The 19,563-nt window shown below is 33.6% G+C and overlaps 3 protein-coding genes across 7 annotated transcripts in view; all 3 read left to right on the forward strand.

Annotated features, from left to right (window-relative positions):
• Nucleotides 1-516: 516 nt before the first annotated feature.
• LOC135847417 (uncharacterized) lies at nucleotides 517-5,310 on the forward strand. The gene is made up of 4 exons (XM_065366932.1): nucleotides 517-760; nucleotides 1,127-1,257; nucleotides 2,315-4,635; nucleotides 5,028-5,310. The coding sequence occupies exons 2-4, from the start codon at nucleotides 1,138-1,140 to the stop codon at nucleotides 5,128-5,130; spliced, it is 2,544 nt and encodes an 847-aa protein (XP_065223004.1). The 5' UTR covers nucleotides 517-760; nucleotides 1,127-1,137; the 3' UTR covers nucleotides 5,131-5,310.
• A 1,737-nt stretch (nucleotides 5,311-7,047) lies between these two features.
• On the forward strand, nucleotides 7,048-13,100 carry LOC135848283 (uncharacterized). Of its 2 annotated transcripts, none has more exons than XM_065368162.1 (4): nucleotides 7,048-7,307; nucleotides 10,523-11,129; nucleotides 11,230-11,321; nucleotides 11,433-13,100. In XM_065368162.1, exon 4 carries the CDS (start codon nucleotides 11,606-11,608, stop codon nucleotides 12,884-12,886), a length of 1,281 nt encoding a protein of 426 aa, XP_065224234.1. In that variant the 5' UTR covers nucleotides 7,048-7,307; nucleotides 10,523-11,129; nucleotides 11,230-11,321; nucleotides 11,433-11,605; the 3' UTR covers nucleotides 12,887-13,100. Both variants share the same exon structure in this region, with proteins under 2 accessions (XP_065224234.1, XP_065224235.1).
• Nucleotides 13,101-18,210: 5,110 nt separating this feature from the next.
• LOC135846827 (uncharacterized) overlaps nucleotides 18,211-19,563 on the forward strand; it is a 35,057-nt gene continuing 33,704 nt past the window's right edge. For all 4 annotated transcript variants that reach the window (XR_010559019.1, XM_065366125.1, XM_065366124.1 and 1 more), the window contains exon 1: nucleotides 18,211-18,442. The gene's annotated coding sequence lies outside the window, so the exon portion shown is untranslated. The remainder of the gene's footprint in view (nucleotides 18,443-19,563) is intronic.

Below are 19,563 nucleotides of genomic sequence, written 5' to 3' on the forward strand. Positions count from 1 at the left end.
TTTAATTCAATTGAATTCAAATTTGGATTCAAAATAGCTCAAAAACTAAAAACCCTGGACAGGTAATGTAATCGAGGGAAATGTTCAGATTTTAATGCTCTTTAAAATGAGATATAACAACCTTCCTAGCTTTTTTCGTTCTTGATATATTTGAGAATAATCGAAAAAACGGCAAAAACAGCCCACTTCAACTCAACATTTGGGCCCTTTAATTCCAAAATTTTTGCCCTCGCGTATTTTTCCTGTATTCTATTCTAGAGAAGTTAAGCTGTCGATTAAAAAAAAAAAATAGCTCTCTAGGTGCCATAGATCGAGCTGGGAATTTTTTTCCGATTTTTCGAGTATTTTTCGGGTATTTTTTGGGTATTTATTTTTCTTGCAGCTGTATAGTATAGATAGATAAGGTACTTAGGTAGTGGTAGTGCCCATGTGGCGCAACAACATTGATATCGCGCAACATTGCATGCGCATATTTGTTGCTCTTTTCCTTCTTTACTCTTTACAGTACCTCTACCTACCTACCTGTACCTACGTACTTCGGTAACGGACGTAACCGCCTAACCGGTAACGGTAGTTGCATTTGTGATGTGTGTTCACTGTTCTGCATACGCGTGTCGCGTACTGTAGTTGTGTTTTCGTTGTAGCAAAGTGTTCCTTTTGATTGTTGGAAATTATTATAATTCTTCAATGTTAATGTTATACTTTTTTGGGTCGGAAGTGTCTAAAATTTAACTCTTCAATTGATTGCTATAGTCTACAGGTAACTTTGTTTCCTTCAAAAGTCATAATTCATTACGCTATGTTGTAATTGGGCCTTCGGGATAGTTAATTTTTACCCTAAAATTTCATTCGATGGTGAAAGTTTTCAGTGGTTGCATAATTATTTCAAGTAATTTTGCCTGGTCCAACTCTAAGGACTTCAAAACGAAATTGTAGTGAGGTACCTACGAAGCCTAAATGAAAAATTTAGGCTTTATAAATACTTATGGGTACTGACACTTTCTTACCAGTTTGTTTTTCTCGTATGTCTCAAACAATCAAAATTCTTCATTTATTGTACTTGGTAAAAAGTAATCGTGTAATTTCTATTAAAATTATTAATCAGAAACCAATGGATTTTTTTCAGATTCAAACATCATGTCAGAGGACGATATGATGAATTTTCATCAAGGGTTCAACGCCATAGAACATGATTTTTTAGCTCCAGATGAATTACCAGATTCGACGTTGAATGATTCCTCAGCTCATCAAATAAAGGTGAATACCTAATCCAGAATACTGGAAACTACCACTTAATATAATGTACTTAGTTTTTAAGATTCAGTTAGGATTTCATTCTACGAAGATTCAGATTAATTCAAAAAGTATTCTCCAAGAACCCAAAATGAATCAAAATCTTCGTCAGCTGTCGTGATGAGAAATCTCAGGTTTTTCTCGTAGAACAGGGACAAAATTATGTCAAATCAAAAATACTGGCCCTGTTTTCGTAAATTAAATAAAATTGAAAAATTGCTCTAGTGAATTATGTATTCTTGTTGGTAATTTAAAATCCAACTTTTCGTGATACTGGATGTTGGTTTAAATTCCATTTAATCGAGAATCGAAAAAGTCGCCCTTTAAAATCAGTTTTTTCCTTTTTTCCCTCGATTTTCTAATTGACGATTTTTTTCGGTAGGTACCTACTTATTGATCAATTTTATTTTTACAAGAATCGTTCATCTCGATTTTTTGCAAAAAATAATAAATAAACAGTGTTCAGAATAATTTTAAAATGGAAAAAATTATCAGAAGGACATAAATTGTGAAAAAATGGCAAAAATCGAGAATAATTGATTTCATTAATTTCATGGGATTGATTTTATGGGAAATAATTCTTTTTAATAACCAATATTTTTCAAAAAATTGAAAAATCGTTTCAAGAATATTCGCAAAACATCAGCATCAGGACGTCATTATACGTACGCTGATCCAGTGATCCTGGATCCTGTTACTCGAGGGCCACCTTGAATTTCTAGATTTTTTTTAAAATCTTAAATTCATTTTCGGGTAATATTTAATATGAGATGAATACCTACCTACTCAAATTTCGATCGACATTTAAAAATGTTTCCAAACTGACGACATTTATTCTTGTAACTGGCTAGAAAATAAACTGTATAAGTATTATAGGTACCTGTAGTTTTGTAACTCACGGGTGGCAGAAGTGTCTACTTGAAACTTTGAAAGTACCTAGTGTTAGAGTTTATGTGACTTTCTTTATTTATGTGTATTACATCGAATTGAATTTTTATATTGTGTTTTATTTTTGTTTCAGATACTGGATGGAAATTCTTGTAATGAAGTGGGAACGGCTCATATCGATTTGGAAGATAGAAGTACATATGTCTATGCCCATGCCCAACAAATTCCAAGATTACAAGACATGGCTACTCTTGTGGCAACTTTAGAAACGTTAAACAATCATTATTGCCACTCTCAAAGCAAACCCCTATTTTACGATTTTCCAAGAAATACGAACCCAGAAATCGATAATTTAATGGTACCGAACCGCATCAAGGAAAAAATGAAAGCACTTTGTGCTAAGATGGAAAAAGAAGAATATTTTCTTAAATGTGCTGATATCGAGGGGAAGCACAGGCCTAATATCCTGCGATTGCGCAGTGTATACGATAATGATTCGGATTTTTATCTCTATGGACTGGTTTGGGACGTGAATGGTCACATTGACCACAAAAAAACTATAGAGAAAGCTATATCGCGTTCAAGGCATTTGAATAATGGCGATTTCATATTCGAAATAATAACTGCATACTGTTTAAAGAATCATATAATGGATTTTCCTCTGGATTCTCTGAGCAAAAAGTTCATCAGAACGGTGAAAGAAAACAGATTTGTTGCAACTCAACTAACATATTATTGGATCAATTGGATGAAATGCAAAAGAAAGATTAATCTCGAAAGGTACGATCATGCAAGCTACGAATTGGCTTTGATTAGCCTGCTTGGTTCGTTGAAATGGTGTTTCTGCCAAGCACATCAATGGCCTGTGTACGAATACTTCTGGGATGTATTCGATGAAAACGAACAAGTGACAGTGACCAAGAATTTAATTCGAAGAGGTAGTATAAATAAAAATTTCCAGATGTTTTTATTCTCAAAATTAAATAAAAAGCAGCTTAAACAATTGTATTCTGAAGGACCTCTTACCATTATTGCCAACTTTTTGTCTTTGGGAGAATTCGATCTAGCGAAGGCGACTTGGGATCGTATCAAGTTGACCATCGCATGTGAGAAATACGAACTTCTACTTGAACAAATCTGGAAGAATCGAAAATCAGATGAAGATGGATATGTGCAATTTTTAATTTATTTATGGAACACCGCACCACCGAACTTAATCGAGTACATGATCGAGGTGAAAAATTGTCAAATTACGGACAAATTTTTAAAAGGAAAACCAATGCTTGAAAGTTCCAGTGGTTGTAAATTTCTGAAAGCTGTTTTATCTCGAACGACGCCCGAATTCAAACAGAAATTTTTGCTACAAGCTGGGCCATGTTTAACATTGAATCATCCGGAAGTGCTCATTTCATTGACTAATCATTGTTTGAACGATACTGACCGTGTAGCAGTCAAGGAAAGTTTACTTATTGAAGCGATGGAGTCGAGTCCACCAGCTGGAATTATGCACCGTTTTCGAGATTTATTTTTGTACTCGAGTCCTGAAGAATTTAACAAATTCCTCGAGTTGTTCACTTTGAAACCAACTTTACAGACACGGTTCAAGGAGTGTTTATTACGATCTAAATTACTAATCACCAGAGTACTGTGGAGAACTAATGATTGGGAAAAATTGTCTCATTTTATAGACGAATTGTATCCGAACCGAGAAGTAGCTCGATATCAAAAGAGGAATGTTGTTTTTACTTTTTTACAGACTTACTGTACCTACCATGATTGTTATCGACCAAATGGCGATGAAAAGTTTACCGAAATTGATAACCTCGTAAATCAAGTTCTTACGCCTCGAGAAGTAATCACTGCCAAAGAAAATATAGCCAATAGTTTTCTAGAAAGATGTCGATCTGGTCGGGTCAGATCTACGAAACGAATGAATATGCTGAGATTTGCTACGTGGTGTTATTGCGGTGATGAAGAAAAGATAAAGCGATTCAGACGTTTGCTTCCAATTGATAAATTATTTCACGCTCTTTTGAGTGAAATAGTTGAGCGATACGTTAATGGCAGAGATGCAAAGTTATCGTTTTCATCATTAGACGAACTCTTACATTGGAAATTTTCATCGAGAAGGAGAAAAATGAAAAAATTCAAGTCGCGTAAAATAAACAAAATCATGAAAAGTAAGGTAGAAGTAGGCTATTCGTGGAAAACGAACGTATATCCGCCTGTCGTGAAGAAAGTTATAAAATGGTTTTTCCATGACGATAGGCGTCAGATTCGAGAATTTGAGCAACGCTACTCAAAAAGAGATTTGATGAAGATTATTTACTGGATGAATTTAAGAGAAGAGTCCGACGGCTGCGGAGAGTACTATGGGCATACCAGTTTAGAATCAGATGGAGGAAGGATCCAACGCTCTTTTGTTAGAACTAACGATGAGTCAGATCCTGAATGGCACTTACTAAAGCCCGGAACGATGTCGTTAGTGATGTAGTTATAACAGCTATCGCATCGCTTGAAAGCGATATCCGTTAGTAATCGGTATCGCCAAATAAAACCCGAACCTGTTAGTTGGTACAATCACTTTTCATAAAACGATTATTTCAGTATCGTTTATGCATGGGCACAGAAATCCTTATCTGTTGCATGAATACATGAATGGTTGCGCACGCTTATATGAGCGCGGGGGTGTGTGAGTGTGTGAGTCAGAATTCAAAAGCGTTTGCGATAGCGATACCAAAAGCGATACTAACGACATCGCTTCCAATAAACCTGTTACTAACAGTATCGTTAACAGTTTTGAAGCGATGTCGTTGTAACGACTAACGACATCGTTCCGGGCTTTAGCACTTACCCAATTATGAGAATGATGTGTTTCATGAGTTTGGCATCCCACTTTTATTCGATAGCACGGCCGAAGAGTCTGATAGTACAACTGATTCTGATTAATTTATAGAATTTATATTATTACTCCTACATTTTTTACCCTTCTTTATACAATGTGATATTATTTTAATATGTACCAGACCTGTGGATCGAAATATTCACATCTCGTCCAGTTGTTTATATTGTAAAATTGCATAGACTTACAGCTATTTTTACCCAATAAGTATAATCCTTTACCTTACAGTTTGTTTTTTTCTTCATTTAAAGGTCAAGGCTTGAACCCATTTTTTTACCCAAAAAAGCGCTAACGACGAAAAAAAAAGCATAAAATACTAAATCAACATTTTTGGCACAAAAAATAACAAGAAAAAGCACTCCCTATCAACTTTTACTATTCGTCTCAAAATGGAATAAATCGCGAAGAAAATGTTGGTACCTATAGGACGTAGCTAGAAATAAAACATTACCTATCATAAAAATCCCTGCCCTATTTATTAGTTGAAGTTGAACACTGGCCAAGATTATTGCTTGGAGGATCAATGCATTGATTTCAGTAATTGATCACTTTCGGCGTAAATTGCCAATTACATATTGTCATAGCGAAAACAAAACATCCAACAAGTGAGGTGGTTTTTTCTCGAAGAGGAAGTCATTAAAGAGAACTTGAAAGGAAATTGAATTTTTAAAAAATTACTACCTTATAGATAGTTTGTTCATTTTTAAATTTTTTTTCAACTTTGGAAGTCTTTATAAAAGTTAGGTACCTACCAACATTCTTGAGGGAGAGAGGGGGGCTGAGGGGAAGTTTTTCTTGAAAAAATAATAATCTAGAAGTAGGTGTTCTACTCACAGCGATGAAAAATTTTAAAATAATTTGTACCTACCTACAGACATTAATTTTCATCTTTTTCGATATTTTTCAACTTTGGAGGCTTCATTCCAGGAGACCATTACCATCAACATCATTTGGAGGACCAAGGTAAGTTGTTTTTATTGAAAATGTGGTTATTTAAAAACTCCATTTACCTAGGTACTCGAGTCTAAAAAAAATATGGATTTTGAAAAGCGTCTAAATCGATCGAAATATTCACAAAAATGAACAATTGTAAATACGAGTAAGTAAGTATATAAATCTGAGTTATTTTCAACCTGTCCTTTTTCAACAATATTTTTCCACAACTGCAGAATAATCCAAAAATTCTCTGGGGTTCCAACACAGCTCGAAGTCGTTGCTAATATTAATATAATATTACAGAATTACAGAGGTCAAAAATATGACATTTAGGTAGGCATCTTACCCACCACAATTTTTTTTCATAAATAACGAACCTTCGAAAATTTTTCAAAATTCTAAAAATGAAATCCAACACTTGAAATTTTGCCTAATGATGTACCTATTTTTGATTTCCCTTTCGATTTTTCTTTCTCTAGTTATATTAAAATTTCTTCAAAATCTCATTTCACTGGTGCAAATTTAAAATTTTCCTCGGAGATATTGAAAACAAGAAAAAGTGCAAGTTATTCTAGATTTTACTAAATTTTTCAGCTCTTAAAATGTTTAAAAAATGAAGAAAAAAAATTTAATAATGTACTTTCACATAAATAGCTTCAAGCTTCAAAGCCCAAGGTGTCGATTTGAACTGACTGAAAATGGTCATTTTGAATATTTTATTGCTAAATCAACTGAATGCTGAGGTTTTATCCAGTCTCATTAACTCATTAAGTATAATTATGTATTTGTATGTTATGTACTTAGGTACCAATTTTTCGTGAAGCTAGAAATGCGTTTTGATTTTAAAAATCACTGCCCAAGTGGATCAGTGGGGTATTTGCAACGTTATATATTCAGAAGCTGAATTTCATTTTTTTTTTTTTTTTTTGGTGAGAAATAATTTTTTAATCAGCTAATTTACTTAATGGTTGGCGAAGTAGGCGAAGGGAAAGGATTATGGTGCAATGTACCACCACGTGGCGCAACAACGACATCGCGCGCAACATCGCATGTGCTCTCGGAAGGGAATCCTTCCCTAAACACATTTGTTGCTTTTCTTTAGTATTAGTATACGATAGTTGCATTTGTGATATATGCGTACGTTTACTATAGTTGTGTTTAATGTGTTTTCGTTGTTGCTAAGTGTTAATATTTTGGTCAAGGGTTCAGCGTCATGGAACGTGATTTTTTTGGTCCAGATGAATTACCAGAATCGGCGTTAAATGATTCCTCAACTCGTCAAATAAAGGTGAATAATCCATAATACTCAAAACTACCATTTAAGTAATAGTTTTTAAAATTCAAGTTAGGATTTTATTCTACGAAAATTCAGATTAATATAGAAAAAAAAGTATCACCCGCAAGAACCCAAAACGACTAATGAGTAAAAATATTCGCCAGCTGTCGTGATAAGAAATCTCAGTTTTTTATTATTCGTAGAACAGGAACAAAATGGTGTCAAATCAAAAACACTGGCCATGTTTTTGCAAATGAAATGAAATTTGAAAAAATTGCTCCTTGTAAAATGTTCTTTTTAGTAATTCGAAATCCAACCTTTTCGTGATACTAGAGGTGTCGATTAAAATTCTATTTGATAGAAAATCGAAAAAGTCACCCTTAAAAATCAGTTTTTCATCGATTTTCTGATGACAATTTTTGTGGTAGGTACTTACACATACGTACCTATCGATTTTATTCTTACAAGAATCTATTACCTATGTTTGTAAAAATAATACGAGTAAGTAGGTAAACATTGTCCAGGATAATTCAAAAATGGAAAAAATCATCAGAAGGACTAAGTAAAATTGTGAAAAACTGGCAAAAATACTGCAAAAACGTAAAGTAATAATACAGAAATCGAGAAAAATCGATTTAATTAATTTCATGGAATCTTTTCCGAGGGCAACATTTAGTAGTTCCTAGATTTTTTTTTAAATTTTAAATTCAGTTTTGGGTAAGATTCATTATGAGATATGGATACCTTCTTGAATTCCGATCAACATTTCAAAAAATGTTTCCAAACTGACGACATTTCTTGTAACATGGCTGGAAAAAAATACCTGTAGTTTTGTAACTCAAGGTGGCAGAAGCAGGGATTGTACTTGGTTTGGTTACTACAAGTTACTTTTTCCGAGGTTTTTCACAATTTTCCGTGTTTTTTTTTTCATCAAAATTTCAACCAGGATTCTTTGATAAAAAAATATGCTTTTATTTAAATGGCAAAACTGTTTTTTTCAGCGTTTCGAATTTTAATTTTCCAGATTTAATGATTTTTTTTTTAGAAATTTTTTGAATTACTCGATGGTTTTTAGTGTATTTTCTTTTCATATTGAATTTTTAGTGATTTCCAAAGTAATTTTCCATGATTTTTTTTGCCTGAATTATTTCTGAATTTTATTACCTTGGGTTCTCGTGATTTTTTCATTTTTTCATGAATTTTGTGTTTTTTTCTTCCCCGAATCGGTGAGTTTTCTTCTGATTTTTTGTAAATTTTTCCAAATTTTGACGGGTATCATTCTTTTGAATTATTTCGAGTTCTCTTTTTTAGATTTTATTTTTCTTCTAATTTTGGCAAAGTTTCTCTAGTTTTGATAGACTTTTTTACTTTGAATTTTCAAGATTTTAGTTTTTTTTTTGTTTATAAATTGTGATAGGTAATTTTTTTGCTTAAATTTTGACTGCATTTTTTTCATTCTAACTGTTTTTGTTTTCAAGACTCCTGCATTAAAAAAACTAGTGATTTTTTTGCTTAGGTACGTTTTTGTGAAATTGTGATTTTTCTTCTTCCAAAAGATATGATTTGCTTTAATTTTTGACCATTTTTTAGGGGGGAGGGCTAGGAAGGGAAGCTTCTTTGAGATTTGATGAATTTTTTTCACATTTTCACCTTTTGTGGTGGGTTTTTGTCTACATTTTGATAGGTATCTTTCATTTGTGATCCCTCTGTACTTTCCCCTTCACTGCTAGTTACAAGGAGTTCGAATTCTTTTTCTTTCTAGAATCCTCGTGAGTTTCGGTTTAAATTTTTCGATGATTTTTCTCAACAATTTTTTGACTTTTTTTTTGAATTCATATTTTTAATTCTCGTGAGTTCTCTGTTCTGAATTTTCTTTCAAGTGCATGATTTTGTTTTGAATTTTAATGATTAGTTTTTCTGCCTTTTTAGTTCTCAATTTCAGAGAAACCTTTTTTCTTGAATTTTCGTGATTTTTATAAAATTTTCTCCTAATTTTACCCCAAATTTCAGTAAATTTTTTCTGCTAAAAATCCCTTTTTTTTACAGATTATTTCAGTTATTTTTTGGACTTTGAGAGACTTGATGGTTTTATTTTGAATTTTTTTTAGGCTTTCGTAATTTTTTTTTCATGTTACATTCTTTTGAATTCTCATAGATTTTATTTTCCAATTTTTTGGCGTTTTTTCCCGAATTTTCATTTTTTTTGTGCCTACATTTTTGTGAAGTTTCTGCAATTTTATCGTGAATTTTATTGAGTTAAATCGAATTTTCATTCTGAAAACCTCATAGTTTTTTCCAACTTTGTAAATTTTAGCAGAATTTTTCTGAATTTTTGGTTTTTTTGAAATTTTCCTCGTTGAGTTTTATTCTCAGGGATGTATGATTTTGAGTTTAAGAGACTACAAAAAGGTTGATCTTTCCTTTGCTTCCTGTTTTGGTCATTATGTCTCAATTTTAATAATTTCGACGCGTTTTTTCCATTTTTTTTTTTTGAAAAGTGTACCATTTTTTGCCAGGTTTTGAGGGAGTTTTTTCATTTTGAAGCACCACACATTTTTCTGTATTCGAATTTTTAAAATGATTTTCACGAATCATTATTTTCCCCAAATTGGATTACAATCTCCTTCCTCCGCCTTTTACATTTTAATTTTATAAGTTTCCCGTTCTAAAATGATTCTTCTTATTTACGGAATTTTTTACAGTTAGGTATTGTTTATTCTATCGCAACACCTTGAATAATTTTTTTCATCAAATGCTTGCTAATGTCAAAATTTAATATTTATTCAATTTTACAATAGGTATTTTTGAGTTTTCATTTTTTGAAATGATTTTGGATAAAAGATTAAATTTCGTTCCTCCTTATTTCGGTAGACTCCCCCCCTCTTCTTCTTTCAATTTTGCAACTTTTCTCAGTAGTTCGACACATTTTTCGATTATGTTTCCCCAGTTCAAAATTTTTTTGTCAATTTAAAATAAAAATGTTATCTTTTGTATGGATTAAACTTTAAGGTTACCATTTTTTTTTTTTACATTAAAAATTTTTTGGATACTTTTTCCAGCTTTTTAGGTTATTATAAAGTTACTTTTTTTGAGAAAAATTCGAGTACAATCCTTGCAGAAGCGCCTACTTGAAACTATAAGTATCTAGTGTTTATGTGTATTTCTTTATTCGGGTTTATTACCTCAACTTAAATTCTTATATTGTGTATTACATTTTTTTGTTTCAGAAACTGGATGGAACTTCTCGTAGTGTAGCGGATACGGCTCAGATTATTGATTTGGAAGATAGAAGTACATATGTCCATGCCCAACAAATTCCAAGTTTAGAAGACATGGCTACTCTTGTGGCAACTTTAGAAACGTTGAATAATCATTATTGCCACTCTCAGAGCAAACCCCTATTTTACGATTTTCCAAGAAATACGAACCCAGAAATCGATAATTTAATGGTACCGAACCGCATCAAGGAAAAAATGAAAGCACTTTGCGCTAAGATGGAAAAAGAAGAGTATTTTCTTAAATGTGCTGATATCGAGGGGAAGCACAGGCCTAATATCCTGCGATTGCGCAGTTTATACGATAATGATTCCGATTTTCATCTCTATGGACTGGTTTGGGACGTGAATGGTCACATTGACCACAAAAAAACTATAGAGAAAGCTTTATCGCGTTCAAGCCATTTGAATGATGGCGATCTCATATTCGAAATAATAACCGCATACTGTTTAGAGAATCATATAATGGATTTTCCTCTGGATTCTTTGAGTGAAGAGTTCACCAGAACTGTGAAAACGAGAAGCTTCGAACATGAACTAGCAGATTACTGGATAAAATGTAAGTCAAGGATTACTCTCAATTATAGATACGACGCATGTTTCATATTGTATGAATATGCTTTGACTCGCGTGCTTAATTCGTTGAAATGGCGTTTCAGAAATAAATATCATTGGTCTGCGTACGAATACTTCTGGGATTTTTTCAATGAAAACGATCAAGTGGAAGTGACCAGGAATTTAATTCGAAAAGGTGAATATAAAAAATACCAGATGATTTTATTCTCGAAATTGAATAAAAATCAGCTCAAGCGTTTGTATTCTGAAGCACCTCTTACAATTATTGTCAACTTTCTGTCTTTAGGAGAATTCGAGCTAGCGAAGGCGACTTGGGATCGTATCAAGTTGACCATCGCATGTGAGAAATACGAACTTCTATTTGAACAAATCTGGAAGAATCGAAAATCAGATGAAGATGGATATGTGCAATTTTTAATTTATTCGTGGAAGACCGCACCTCCGAACTTAATCGAGTACATGATCGAGGTGAAAAATTGTCAAATTACGGACACGTTTTTGCAAGGAAAACCAATGCTTGAAGATTCCAGCAGGTGTAAATTTCTGCAAGCTGTTTTATCTCGAACGACGCCCGAATTCAAACAGAAATTTTTATTACAAGCTGGACCATGTTTAGCATTGAATCATCCGGAAGTGCTCATTTCATTGACTAATCATTGTTTGAACGATACTGACCGTGTAGCAGTCAAGGAAAGTTTACTTATTGAAGCAATGGAGTCGAGTCCACCAGCTGGAATTATGCACCGTTTTCGAGATTTATTTTTGTACTCGAGTCATGAAGAATTTAACAAATTCCTCGAATTATTCACTTTGAAACCAACTTTACAGACACGGTTCAAGGAATGTTTGTTACGATCTGAATTAATAATCACCAGAGTACTGTGGAGAACTGATGATTGGGAAAAATTGTCCCAATTTATAGACGAGTTGTATCCGAATCGAGAAGTAGCTCGATATGAAAAGAGGAATGTTGTTTTTACTTTTTTGCGGACTCACTGCACTTACCGCGATTGTTATCGACCAAATGGTGATGAAAAGTTTACCGAAATCGATAATTTCTTAACTCAAGTTCTTACCCCTCGAGAAGTAATCATTGCCAAAGAAAATATAGCTAATAGTTTTCTAGAAATATGTCAATCTGGTTGGGTCAGATCTTTGAAAAGAATGAATGTACTGAGATTTGTTACGTGGTGTTATTGCGGTGATGAAAAAAAGATAAAGCGATTCAGACGTTTGCTTCCAATTGATAAATTATTTCATGATCTTTTGAGTGAAATAGTTGAACGTTACGTTAATGGCAGAGATTCAAAGTTATCGTTTTCTTCGTTAGACGAACTCTTACGTTGGAAATTTTCATCAAAAAGAAGGGAAATGAAAAAATTCAAATCGCATAAAATAAATGGAATCATGAAAAGTAAGGCAGAAAAAGACTATTTGTGGAAAACGAACATATATCCGCCTGTCGTGAAGAAGGTTATAAAATGGTTTTTCCATGACGATAGGCGTCAGATTAGAGAATTTGAGCAACGTTACTCAAAAACAGATATGATGAAGATTATTCACTGGTTGCGTTTTGGAGAAGAGTCCGACGGCTGCGGAGAGTACTATGGCCATACCAGTTTAGAATCAGAGGGTGGAAGGATCCAACGCTCTTTTGTTAGAACCTACGATGAGTCGTATCGTGAATGGTACTTGAAGGACTATGATATTGATGTGTTTCATGAATTTGACAATCAATGAGAGTCTCACTAGTACGACTGATTCTTATCAATTTATGGAATTTGTATCACCCAACCCCTTCCTAATTTGTCCACCTTTTCAAATACAATGTGATATTATTTTAATACGCGTGTGTGGGTCGAAATATTCACATCTCGTCTAGTTGTTTATTTGTCAAATTGCATAATAATTTTACAATTTTTTTTTTTTAAATCCAATATAATCTTTTAGGTACCTTGTTTTACCGTTATTTTTTTCTTCATTTTAAGGTCAAGGCTCAAACTTTCATTCATTACGGGACTTCAACATGAATGTAACGAAGCTTACTTTTCAGTTTTCGGGGAGGTAGATGGACAGAAACCACAAAATTTCCGAAAAACACTGCTTCGAAAATTTTAAAGTTTTAGTAAACGTGAAAAAGTGCACTTTAAAATTTATTCGCCAACCGAATTTTCAATCGACGAATAGGACCTCCCCTCCCTGCCACGTGATTCAGTCGTCAATTTGGCGCAAGATATTGAGAATTCATTGCAATTAGGATGCCTCATTAAAAAATTTAAAAAGCTGAGTAAAATTCCATATAAAAATTTATTGAGAAGCTGGTACTTCACTCCGAGAATCTTTCTTCTTATCTTATTCTGACATCGACTACGTACATCTGACGTTTTATTAAGGCAAACTTCAGACATGGGTTCAGTAATTTAATTGACTTTCACAATAGAGGTAAGTACCTATTACTTAAATAAATACCTACCTAGTACATAGAAGATTTCCCGAGTTGTAACTGCTAGTTGCCAGTACTCAAGAAAAAAATAGGTAAATAATTATAAAAAACAAGCAACAAAAACAAGTATGTGAAAGTAAGGAGGTATAAGTACAGTACATTTACAGGGTGCCCAGAAATATCGAGTACCCCTAAGAAAATGTTTAAATAAAAATATAGGTTGGCAACGTGAAATAGATGCATATGATTGGTGGAATGTTATCTCTCCAGTCCAACAACCAATCATGTGCAAAAAAATATGGATTTTGAAAAGTGCCTACCTAAATCGATCGAAATATTCACAAAAATGAACAATGGTATATGCATAAATCTGAGTTCATGAACATATAATTTCAACTCGTCCTTTTACAAGAATTTTTTTCCACAACCGAAAAATCCAAATATTCTCTGGGGCTTCAAAACAGCTCGAAGTCGTTGCTAATAAGCATATTTGATATTACAACATTTAAGGTATCTATCCTAAACCAAATTTAAGCTTTCTAATTTTATTCAATTCGACCAAATTTTAAATTTTTTTATAAGATGAGGCTTTGAAAATTTTTAATGAAAAATATAAAAATTAAATCCAACACTTAAAATTTTACCTGATGGGGTATATTTAGATATCGAAAACAGGAAAAATGCAATTTTCACAAATTTGTCGACATAATGAAACGAACTTTAGCTCATGGTCATTTTTTGAACTCCGAATCAATTGCGGTGAAGATTTTGGGTCTTTCTGGGATCTTAAGCAAGTTTTTTAGAATTTTTAGTTTTGGAAAAATGTTTATAAAAGATACAAAATGAAATTCAATGTCAATAATCTCGGACTGAAGTACTTGTGCTATCTTTGTGACACTTTCGATTAAAAGGCATCAATATTTAAAAAAATCTTGCGCAGCGCGCAAAATCAACCGACTTTTCCCTCTAGCACACATTGGTAATTTACAAAAAATTACCGGTAATTTACTAAGAATTGCCAGTAAATTACCAACCAAGAATTACCAGTAATTCACCAACGAAGAATTACCAGAAATTTACCAACCCAGACTTACGAGTAATTTACCAAAAAATACTGGAAATTTACCAACCAAGAATTACCAGTAATTTACCAACCAAGAATTACCAGAAATGTAATTTACCAAGAATTACCAGTAAATTACCAACCAAGAATTATCAGTAATTTACCAACCAAGAATTACCAGAAATTTACCAACCAAGACTTACAAGTAATTTACCAACCAAGACTTACGAGTAATTTACCAAAAAATACTGGTAATTTACCAACCAAGAATTACGAGTAATTTACCAAAAATACTGGTAATTTACCAACCAAGAATTACCTGTAATTCACCAACCAAGAATTACCAGAAATTTACCAACCAAGAATTACGAGTAATTTACCAAAAAATACTGGTAATTTACCAAAAATCATTGGTAATTTACTAAAAGCTACCGGTACAATTACCAAAAAGCACCAGTAATTTATTTCAAAAAAATTATCAAAAGTTACCTGTAATCAGCTAAAGTTATGCGTTTTTTTACCAAAAATTACAAGTAATTCACCAAAAATAACTAATTATTTTATTTACTGATAATTACCATTGATTTACCAAAAAAAAATTATCAAAATTTACTGGCTAATTACCAAAAAATTTACGTTTTTTTAAAACAAAAATTACCAGTTATTCGCCAAAAATAACTATTGATTTGCAATTCGCGATTCCAATACTAGAAATTTTGAAAAATTTTGATTTTTGATTGCAAAAAATTATTAAGGTAATATTAAAAAAGTCGGTAAAAAAAATCGACAAAAAATTTTCATCTCTTGACTCACGCGGGATTCGATCCCCCGACCTCCGGCGCACCAATCTGCAACCTACACACCCTAACCACCCCATCTGTTTGTTGGGAATGAGCCATTTTCGAGATATAAGGGTTTACAAATATTTCAGCTTATCCATAACGTTGAAACACACTTAAACGTTCATATCTCGTAAACGGCTGAATCGATTTCGACCAAATTAAAAATTTCTCTAGTTTAGTATCACAGCAATATTTTGCCATCCTCAGTTTCGACTTAAAGTTCGGAGCTTTTGAGTTCAGCGTGACACAAATTTATACATAAATTGATATATAAATAAATAGATATGCAAACGGTACCTCTACGTCACCTTTTATATACTCACGCGTTCTCTTCGTCACCGAAATCGGTGACGGAGGCGTTTTGCCGGTGACGAAGACGTTGCCCTGTGTATAACAAGTCCAAACGGTTTGTTTTCCCCTGAAACGTAAAAGGGCAAAAGTTTGTCCGGTGACGAAAAGGTCATGTATACACCTACTGTATACAGATTTTAAAAATTTTGTTCCATCAACACCGACATACCCTCGACGTCACCGTATATAAACAGTACCTATTGGTCACCGCTTTTTAAATGCTTCCAGTTGTGTTATATTTTCGTATTCGTAGCCAGCGCAGTTGCAATCTATTAGGCAAGGCAGCAGGTGACAATTTGGTATAGTCAATATCTTTTTAAATACACAAGGTCACGGAAGAGATCAGTTTATAATCGGAGGCAAATTGGTACCATTCTCGTAAATTTTTTTTGTATAAGCTTAAAGCATGTAAATCAAGTGGGGGAAAGAGTATAAGCACTTTTACAACTGTGCTGGTTACGAATATGAAGTATAAATACACCTCCGGAGGCATTTAAAAGCCTGGTGACCAAAAGGTACTGTTTATATACGGTGACGTCGAGGATACTTAGGTCCATATACATATGTATGTATACACATGAAAAGTGGTATTATGCAGCCCATACTAGATAAACCTCAGACTTTTTGCGGCCCATCAGGACTTTTTGCAGCCCAGTACCGGGCTGCAAAAAGTCTGTTCTGTTTTCGATCACTACAGACATTCGAAAACAAGCCAACACAGTGTGTACATAAGGCAAAACACCACTAAAGACCTGCATTATCCGATTTTATCAACTTGGCGTTACATACACGAGCGAATCGAGCTCCTCGCCTCTCTGTAAGTCAATGAAAACATTTTTTTGGTGGCGGAAAAAGTCTGGGGAATATCGAAAAAACATACACTTGAGTGGGGAGCTCTCCTCAAAAATCGAAAATCGAATTGCAAGCCTAAATGTCAGTCTTTTTCCAACCTGGTGGAGTATATACCTTCTTCGCATGGCCCAGCAGTAAGCTGCTGTGAGAACACGTGGAAAAATTCAAGCGCACCCCTGCTAGTGCCAACACAAGTCGGTCCGCAAAAAGCCAGTGAAATATCATGGGCCGCGTAATGTATGGGGGAAATCTATACATATATATAAACTTATCTCGTTTGAAGCCATAGGTCTTATCGTGATCAGCACACTTCAATTCGTCAAGAAAACCCACCCCCACCCAAATCCTGAACCATCATGACAAATACAATACCTTCACTTTTCGTGCGAAAAGTCGGTAAAATTCATGCGTGAATTCAAATTCGAAATTTTCTTCGTGATTTTTTTTTAACAACAAAATGAAAAGTTCTCTGTTTACAAAAATGCATTGGTTTATTCCTACGTTATTTTTGGCCTCCAACATCGATTGGTGATCTTTCAAAGTTATTCTGGATTTTGCATATTTTTCAGCTCTTAAAAAATGAAAGAAAATAAATTTTTATGTAATAAGTATTTTTACACATACCTATAGCCTTACAGCCCTCGGTGGCTCGGTATCGATTTTAACTGCCTGAAAAGTGAAAATTACCATTTTGAAAGTTTAATTGCTAATAATCTAGGTATAGGTACTGAAATCTAATAGTTTATCCGGTCTCATTATAGCAATTTTTCGAGAAGCCCGAAATGTGTTTTGATTTTGAAAGTCAGTGCCCAAGTGAATGAAGAGGAGTATTTGCGACGTTATTTTCAGGAGCTGAATTCCATTTTGCTATTTTCGTGAATGATAATTTTTCAATCAGTCAATTTAATAATAATATAGTAATTTTAAAAATGCATGTTTCCTATAGACCTATACATTTCCATGTAATAATTTGACATTTTTTTCTCGAATAATTTCTGACATTGTAAATTTAAGAAAATATTTTTAGACACACGTCAGAAATTGGATGTATTGTATAAATTACACAATATTTTAATGGGAGAGTAGATGTTGCTGTGAGCAATTTTTCTGAAATTTTTGTGCGGAAAACGCTTGCTCACCTAGCTCTTGATATTTAGGGGAGGCAATTGCATGAGAAAACTTTATTCTACAGCAATACAAAAATGAAACCCTGAAGCTGTCGTACTCGGACCTGTGATTTGTGACAATACAAATAATACAATAGATATTATATGGTGGCCACTGGAACTGTGTGAAATGATAAGGTAAAAGTACGAATGTACATTAATTGTTGTACACATTAGAGAGGATTGCGATACATGGTGCAAGGCAAGTTACTGGTGCAACGTTGTTGCACCACGTTGGGTATGTAGTTGCGCGATACACGTGCAAGAAGGAGAAAAGCAGGCGGTTCGAACGTTATTTTGAGGGGAGTGGAGGAAGTGACAATCTTCATTGCACAGAAGGAACTATAAGCCTACCAAACGTTCGCCGTTAGTTCGCCGGTTCGCGTCAAAGTAATATTGTACGTACACGAACGCTAGAGTGCATTCTCTTATCAATTGTTACTTTTTTACCGAAGCAAATCACGTGTTTTTCTTGGTTCATTTTCACTCGTTCGTCGGTTAAAAATTATAAATTTCGAGTATTGCTGCCGTTCAAAGTTGATCCGTCGAACTTCTTAAATTATTCCTCGATTTGCAGAGGTGAGTTTGCACGATTTTTATCTACGTAGGTAAGGTACTCTCAGTTACAGTAGATATCTAATTAATTTGTGGATACTCAATCGAAATGAAACCTTTAAGATACAGGCTGGCCCATTAAAATTTTTAAGATTACGGTTGCGTTCATCTGTTTACCTCCCTCGTGAGAAAATTAATTACTTTCAGTTTATGGTTTAATAGTACCTGTTGGAGTGTAGGTGCATGAAAGGCTAACCATACTCATGAAAATCTTATATTTGTAAGTGGCTTGGATTTTTTTTTTGAGCCTCTTTGATTAATTCTAATAATTGTGTGAGGTGTGATCCAAAAATTCAACAAAAGCCTGGGCATAATGTGAGAAAGGCTGATAAGAAGAAATTCCAGCTCGAGCAGTCGAGCTCGAAAGTCCTTAGAATTGTTGACGTTGATATTAGGTATACATACATACAGGGTGCCCAGAAATATCGAGCATCGAGCACCCCTAAGAAAGTTTTCTACTAAAATACTTTGGTTGGTCATAGTGAATGATAATAATAATAGCACATGATTGGTTGTTGGACTGGAGAGATAACATTCCACCAATCATATGCATCTATTTCACGTTGCCAACCTATATTTTTAATGAAAAACTTTCTTAGGGGTGCTCGATATTTCTGGGCACCCTGTACCTACATATACCTACATTTTTTCACCTTGTGAGTTGTGAGGTATTTCATTAAACCTACTGAACACTAAGTTTCATTACCTATATTATAAGTATTTTTCGATTTTAAAAAAGGAAATCACAAGTCCATGGGCAAATAAGAATGGGAAATCTCAAATCTGCTTCAAAAGCATCTTTGAATCTTCTTCAAAATGTTGTACAATACATTATCTTGATTGTGAGTTCCAGTGGTTCTAAAGGAAGAAATAACAATTTGCCAATTATTGATATCATATTTATATCACTTGAAGAAATTTTTATTTTTTGTTTTGGATTTTTGGGGGACCATATGTGATTTTTTTTTAAATTTTAAAACAAAAAACAAATTGGCTCGAGCGAATGCAAGGCTAAAAGTTTTTAAAAATTTGATTACGAGAGGCCTGAAAACGACGTGTGTTTTTTTTTAGGAAATTGATTTTGA

Source organism: Planococcus citri, chromosome 5 (genome assembly GCF_950023065.1).
Source record: "Planococcus citri chromosome 5, ihPlaCitr1.1, whole genome shotgun sequence".
In the NCBI taxonomy this organism is placed as follows: domain Eukaryota; kingdom Metazoa; phylum Arthropoda; class Insecta; order Hemiptera; family Pseudococcidae; genus Planococcus; species Planococcus citri.